The 7,596-nt window shown below is 51.8% G+C and overlaps 1 protein-coding gene across 6 annotated transcripts in view; it reads right to left on the bottom strand.

Annotated features, from left to right (window-relative positions):
- Nucleotides 1–818: 818 nt before the first annotated feature.
- Nucleotides 819–7,596, bottom strand: part of Zfh2 (Zn finger homeodomain 2) — a 315,460-nt gene continuing 308,682 nt past the window's right edge. For 4 of the 6 annotated variants that reach the window (XM_076815521.1, XM_076815525.1, XM_076815523.1 and 1 more), the window contains one exon: nucleotides 819–2,230. In XM_076815521.1, coding sequence (XP_076671636.1) covers nucleotides 1,509–2,230 — 722 coding nt within the window. In that variant the 3' untranslated portion in view covers nucleotides 819–1,508. The remainder of the gene's footprint in view (nucleotides 2,231–7,596) is intronic. The other 2 variants (XM_076815527.1, XM_076815526.1) reach the window with 2 other exon arrangements.

Raw genomic sequence — 7,596 nt, 5'->3', positions numbered from 1 at the left:
TACATGTGTCGCTATGTATAAACGTGTGACGCGCGGCACTCGCCCGTGTGTGCATGTCGAGTGTGTGTACGTATGCGTGTGAGTGTGCACGTGTGCGCGTGCGGGCCCTCGGTCCGAGACTCCTTCGTTGCGATTTTTCACGGGTCGTAGGTCGGATCTTCTAACTGGGCCTCTGCGGTCCCCACTTCGCGTCTCTCTCGCCCCTCCCCTCCCTTGTCCGTGTGAAAGAGGAACGCGGTGGCGTCACGCTCGATCCGCGCGCCCTTTTCTCTCAGTTTCTTTTTCCTGCCGTTCAGCAAAAGGCGCTCCGCGGTCATCGTCGTCAACGACACTTACCTCGCAATCCTTCCGGCATACGCTTCACCGGTGCACCACCACCCGCCACCCATACACACGCGCGTAAAAAGAGAAAGAAAGAGACAGAGAGACAGAGAGTGAAGATTCAGATGTATATGTACGTACCTATTCGTAACGATCGCGGCACTTTAGTTATCGCGAGCGCCGCACCGCGATCTACCCTAGATCGCCGCGCCTCTTTTAATGTCTGCCCTCCTTTCTTCTTTTTTCGTTTTAGTAACTCTGTTTTCTCATTAAACTTTTATTATTACTTTACATAGGAACGTTTAAGTCAGCCCACTTCGACGCGTTTCTCCACCGTCGTCGACGCGTACCCTTCCCTTCCCCCGCCCTTCACCCTCCACCGTCGAAACCCCTTTTTTTTGCGTTACTCGGTTCTGTTCCACGTCGCGCCTATTGCGTCGCAATTTCATTTCTCTCCTCCCCCCACCCCCACCCCCACCCCCCCCCTCCCCCGCTACGAAGCGAAGCGGCGTGCTTTCACGGACAGATCGAATGCTCGGCTAGTCGACGATACCGCCGAAGAAGGCTCTCCCGGCCCGTGCGACGTCTCTCGAACGATCGCCAGTCGGATCGATCGTTCCGCTCGCTCCCGTTCTCCATTCCCGCAACCACTTTCCCGTCTCCTCTCTCTATCGAAGGAACTTTGGTGTGCGCGCTGCTTGGTGGCGCGCTATTACAGTCAGCCGTAACAAAAATAACAGTTAAATTGGTATGTGCGCGACAGTGGCCGTGCGCAACGGAAATAAAACGAAATCAGAGAGGTCCATATGCGCTCTCGTCGTGATTTGGTCCACCGTCCACGCGCAATTAGTCCCGGGCCGCGAGGGTTCCAGTGGTGGCCGGGGCGGAAGAAAATGCGACCGCCCCGGCACCTCGATTCGTCCAACACCAGTCAGTTCCTGCTTAGGCCTGGAACCCCGTGCCGGTTATTCTAGCCAGTTAGGAACGTTGTTTTCGTTATTGAGTACCACTCTTGATGAGCACCCATCGAACACTCTCGGTCTTCTTCCTCTTTCCACGCTCTTCTTTCCAGCCCGAAGGTGTCGAGACGCCCCGCATCCTTCCACGCATCCTGACGCATCCCTGCGCGCAACCTCTTCCTGGCTACCCCATACTCGACCACTCCTCGCGACCAGCCACATCTCTGCTTAACGCGCCCCAGCTAGAGCGGCCACCTCCTGCACCAGCTTCTGCCTCTTCGCGTCAGGGCCGTTGTTGTTGTCCTGGTTCGCTCTCTCGTTGCCCTGGGACTGGCCGGTCGTGCTCTCAGCGGCGGCACGAGCGGCCAGCAAGGTGATCTGATTCACGACGTCCTCCATCTCGTCCGTCAGCGGGTGCACCTCTTCGCCGCACTGCGCCGAGGTGTCTCCGCTGATATTGCCGTACTGTTGTTGCTGCTGCTGCGGCCGTTCCTGGTTGGCTTCGAGGCGGGCGCGGTGCTGCAAGCTGTCTGCGTGGCGCCGCCACTCGCTCACGCTCGCGTAGGTTCGAGCGGTAGCGTTCCCGTCGCACAGGCTGCAGCTGTAACGAGACTGGACGAGACGCAGCGCGCCGCGACGCTGCTGATTGCCCAGGTAGCAGGAGCGCTGATGAGCGAGCAGCGTCGACTCCTGGGGATAAGCTCGGCCGCACCGGCGACACACCAGACACAGTTCGGTCTCCAGCTCGCGGCAGTACTGAGGGGTCCCGTTCTCGTCAGAGCCGCACGGGGGCGTTGGCAGTCGTACCGTCTCCAGGCCAGGATGGTTCGGGTCCTGCTGCAGGAACGCCTGCATCAGGGAGCGCGGGACCTGGACCTGCGTGCCACCTTCCACGTGCAAGGACATCAGACCGTTCCCGTGCATGCCGCCGCTTAAACCTGGAGTCGCTACTGAAACCAAACAATGGATCGACGCCGTTAGGAAAATGTGCTTGGCCAATTTTTATATGTGAGTTGTCGGGGCGCGAAGAGCTTTGTTGAGTTAAGGGAGGAATCCTATTCTTTGAGCTAAAAACATAGCGAAATTTTAGATTTTTTTTTTAAGAAACTAGCGATTCGAATAATCTGAATTTTGGAGTATATTTTTATGCATCTTCGAAGAAGCTGTAGTTTTTTTTTTATTAATTTTTAATAATAAATATAAGAGTTATGCATGATTGACCATCACACCGCCGTTGTCCACTGATGTGCACGATTTTTCTGTAACCACAGAACCGATTACCTTCAAATTTGGCCTGCATGTCCAACAAACATTACTTTATACTTTAATGAACCAGAATACCGATAAGTTATATACTTCTTTGATTACATAAGACAATTGGCGTAAAATTGTATAGCAAAAGTTAAAGTCTCAGACCTTTCAATTTGAAAACTCTACACAATCCTCAAAAAATATTTGTAATTTTTTCTGACTCATAAAATTATGGCTACATAGGTATGTATATAGTGGAACGCCGATTCATTTTTCTGTTTTGGATTACCAGGAAGATAAATATCATGCGCACCAACGGACGACGAATTTTGCGCGGTGTGTTGGTCAATCATTTATAACTCCTAGGTATATTTATTATTAAAAATTCACAAAAAAAACTCTATTGCTTCCTCAAAGATGCATCAAAATATGGTCCAAAATTCAGATGAATCAAATCGCTAGTTTCTTAAAAAAAAAATCCCCAATTTCGTGATGCTTTCAGTCCAAAGAATAGGATTCCCCCTTAAAGCTTGCAAGTACTTTTCACCTCGTTCGAACGTTATTTTGTGGAAAGGGTTAGAAGCTTATCTCAACCGTTAATAACCAACGTTACAAAGGGATATGGATAAAACTGAACACGTGCTGGCCGCATGTAATATACCCGATGTTACTATCAATATCAGTAGACCACAGCGGTGTAGATAAAGCGACTAGTATCGATTATTCGCTGGGGACAATTACAACGAGCCGTTGGGGTCAAGAATCTTCCACAACGTCGGACGCTAAAGTGCAAATATAACCGCGACCACGGTAATGATGGAGAAATATGATAATATCCCATCTCGTAGCGGATCCAATTAAAAGTTTCGTAGCTGATTGCACCACTAACGTTACTACCATTTGTTATCATCTTCGACAACAACTCGAGGAACAATCAGAGCGAGTCGGCTGCGTGAGAAAAGGACGAAGGTAGCCGCGCGCGGCAGCGCGAAGTTATAATTGATTTGTGCTAACCTAGTTGTCATAATAACGTCGCCGGTGCAACAGCGGGGAAATTTATGCGGAACCTGTTCTTGCTTCGGTGAGACAGGTAAATTGGTCGTTATTAGCCTGGCCGCCGGGCAACGCGCATTAACGGAATAATTCCTCTGGCCGCCTCGAGAGATGAGCTCTCGATGCCGTTCCTGATGCTGGCTCGCCTGATCGTCGTGCATCCGTCGATCATCGATTCTAATTCGATTATTACGAAACGCTGCTAACACTCCTACAACATATCCGCTGCTAATCCACAAATGGCACCTCATTCGAGCGCACACCTTCCACAATTTCAATTCCCCTCACACGACCAAGTAACTACCGCGCACCTTAGAAACCCCGCGTCACTCTATCCCGTTCATTTAATTTCTCAATTCGAGACATTTTTAAAACACCCCGCACTCTCTTAAGGTACGTCTACGCGACGACACTTTTGTCACTAGGTCAACTGTGTACGACACTCAAAAAAAAATTCCGGAAGATTGGCAACTAATTCGACCTATCGCCGCGGGAGTTGCAGCTAGAGCTAGACTGAAGACCCTGCAACTAGCTCTAGCATTCAGTTTTTAGAATTCTACGGTGGACCGTTTGATAGTTTGTCGCGGGGGTAGCGAAGATTTCCGAGGAATGGCCCCAGCGAGATTCGATCGGGCGGAGGAGAGAGAGAGGACGCGCTGTTTCGTGCCGATTAGGCGGGTTGACAGGTTTATGCAGTGACGCGCATGGGTATATCGCGTATCGTGTATCAGACGAGGAGTCGTTACGAGGCAGGAAGTGTTAATGATACCCCTGCTCATTCGCTGGACGCTCGCCTGTAATTATCAAGCTTGGTGGGGCGCGGGCAGCTTTGTCGAGTGCAGAGAGCCAAGCAGGATATTATCTCTGTCGCTCTCCTCTCCTTCGCCCTTTCGCTCCCCTCTCGATCCGTCCGCTCGGTGTCAACAATGGAATTGATAGTTATTAGAGTCGAAGACACGACCAGCCTCGGCCCGATCTCTCTCTCTCTCTCGGGACCCTAATGAGAACCCCTGGCACGCACGGATGCACTGTTTGACTAACACTTCTTTCTGGCACCTCGCGGCCGCCTGGATTATGGTTCACCTCGATCGTAAGAGCAAATAATCCGCGTTTTTATGCCTCGCCATCGAAGGGACCTTCTTGGAAGGGGTCGACACAGGGACGTAGTAAAGAACGAAGAGAAGTGCCACAGATAAATGGGTGGGATTAGCGAAAGAATATTGGCCTGGCACAGTTCTGGCTGGCTCTTCTAATCCTCCGTCTCTGTACCATTTCTTTACAGAGAATTCATTACGAACTTTTACATCTATTCCTCGCAGAAGCATCGAGACAGTTTAATGCTCCTCGAGCAAACGGTGCCAAATTCGAGACGATGCGATGGGAAATGATGAAACAATCGTACTTCTATCGCAGACTGGAGCGTCAAGCTAATCCCTTAATCGCAACGGAATCGTGCAGCCCGCGCGTCGACGAGTATATCATCTCCGCAAATTAAGCGTAACAATTTCTTGGAACGCAATGGCTGCGCTCACCTCACGCAACGAGGGCTCCAGCCTCGTGCGGCTAATGCTCTTAAAACGCCCTCCCTCGGAACGATCGTCCGCGAAGCAATTTTTAAGCGCGCAGCTCCGATTCCGCGCAGCGCACGCGTCCCGATACATGCCGAAACTCGGGCGAGGTAACGTCGGTGGACGTTTCGCGAAGACGGGCACGGTTGACAGACCTCCGCTCTCGCCAAGGCCAGCGTCGGGCCCCGGTGCAACCCCGAATCAAGCAATATAACAAGGAAGACGGTTAAGTAACGCGCAGTATCGCAGCTGCCCGATCCGTGTGACACCCTTGAAACAATCGGCCCGGCCGAAGAGAGGGTTATTACTCTTAATGAGCACTGGTTATTTCTTTGAGTGGCTTTGATTTGCCCTCCCCTCTGCCCGCCGTCACTCTCAAGCTCAATCTCCTACTCCTCCGCGCCTCGCGTAAGCACGATCAACATCGCGCCGCGTGTATTGTGTACGCGTGTAGGCGCGCTCGCGTTCAATTTATTGCGCCCGAACACTGGCGGCCGGGCATCTTGCGCGCCACATTTCGAGCGGGGCGCTCTTACAGGCGCGGATCGCTCTCGCCACGTCTTCTTAGAGGGCAGAGGGGCTCATTTGCGTACGGATTGAGATAGTAGTGCTTCGGCACCACCTCGATGTGTGTTTTTGTTTAAATGTGTGGCTACGTACGAGATTCTGATTGCCGGCCGCTCCCAAGTCCCAGGGATCCTCATACTCCGCGCGGCACGCCGAGATGCCCGATCATGGAAGCTGGCAAGCTTTCTTATCGATCCAAATGGATCTTGCTGAACGCGGGGGCTTTCGATGCTAAGCTGCTGCGATAGGCTTCTTTGCTAAGAAGTTCGCTCGATGCGATCGTTGTTGGTAATCGAAACGACGATTCTTTTATTTAGCGAAGTCTCGATTAGAAAGCCAGGGACGGGTAATCGGCAGTTCGGTTCCCTGGAATTGCCGAGCAAAGAGCCGACACCGTAGATCGATCAGCAGGCCGTTAATGAGGCTAAACGAATCGTGACGAGGGCTGTTGAGAACCACTGGGACTAAGATAGCCGCGACACATGCTGGAAATTTGTTCGGCGGGAATTTACGAGCGAGTTTCCGTGTCAGACGCAATACCGTGGGCCCCGCTGGTAAGTAGGTGTATGTCTGTATACCCTGACAGCTATAAACTCGCATTCGAAGGGCGTCGAACAAAATAATCGAGAATGTCGTTAGCGCCTCCAGGAATTTTAATGGATGTCCTGGAAGAGCGCAACGGCGAGCCGAAGTCTGTCAAATTGAATCTGGTTTGCTGAACGGAGCGGGCAGCCTCGGATCGGTAGGAACGGTCCCAGATAAAATCGTGCGCTGCGTCTCTAGCAGTTTTGCCGTGCAGAAGATTTTAATATTCGGCGATCGTCGAAAGATAGCGCGAAGATGGACGATTTGATAAGAGGGATCTTGGTGTATTCTCGCTTATGTTGGATTGAATCGAGGGACTTCTGAGCGGTAACACTATTCGCGACGGTACGTTAGACATTACCTAGTTGAAAAGAAAGTTACATTCCGTCGAGAGATTCAATTACGAAAACGATTGGAGTAATTGCTAGACCGTGCTAACCCCGATACGCGCTTTCTTTCAATATTGATTCTCCTTCTATGTATTCGCCTCTGTTCGTAACGCGTCCGCTTTTGATAGACACGCAGCGATTATGCGCAATTGACACGAAGGAGCAGGCGCCGAAGCAGTCAATCCAGAATTATTTGAGTCCACTGAAAACGTTACTCCGTCATCGCTGTACGTTACCAATGACTTTACAGTTAAGCCTTCGATTAATTCTCTTCAGAGACACTGTCACAGCTTCCCCATCAGCTGGCTTAAGCGACCGACCTCGAACATCTTCCCAGCCCGATTTCCCGTTGACTAAAATCGAGTCTCCGTGGCCTGACAATCTCGAGTTCCGACCATCGCGGACAAGTCGAACACTTAAACCTGCGCCGTTACACCCCTCTCGTAAAATCGAAGCTGTACCATTCGATTCCCTCTAACAGACACCTCCGATGCATTCATTTTCGCGCAATCATCGGGAGATGGAGCGACGGAGGATGGGCAGAATCGTTGCCGCAGTCAATGCCAGGGTCGATGGATCGATGGATCAGCGGATCCATAACTATGCCACGCGAAGTATGCAACAAGCTTGCATACCGCGTATTCCTGCCAGGCGGTTCTCACGTGGTGACCGCCACACACCGACGTAGGAAAACACGGTGCGAACGTGGGCGTGCATTCCTGCCCCCGCATTATCTCCTCTTCGCTCTCTTTCATTTTCTCCAGCTCTCTCGGTGTCCCGCGGCCCTCTGCCGCCCCTGCCTTCCCCCCGCCGTTCCGGACCCCCCTCGCCCTTTCCGTCCCGATCGCCTTCCTGCGAGAGGAACCCTTCCTCCTCTTTTTATGCCAACGCCGGGGCCCGTTA

Source organism: Andrena cerasifolii, chromosome 6 (assembly GCF_050908995.1).
Source record: "Andrena cerasifolii isolate SP2316 chromosome 6, iyAndCera1_principal, whole genome shotgun sequence".
Lineage (NCBI taxonomy): Eukaryota > Metazoa > Arthropoda > Insecta > Hymenoptera > Andrenidae > Andrena > Andrena cerasifolii.
The sequence above is the reverse complement of the archived record's forward strand: the minus strand, read 5'-3'. Positions and strand labels throughout refer to the sequence as shown.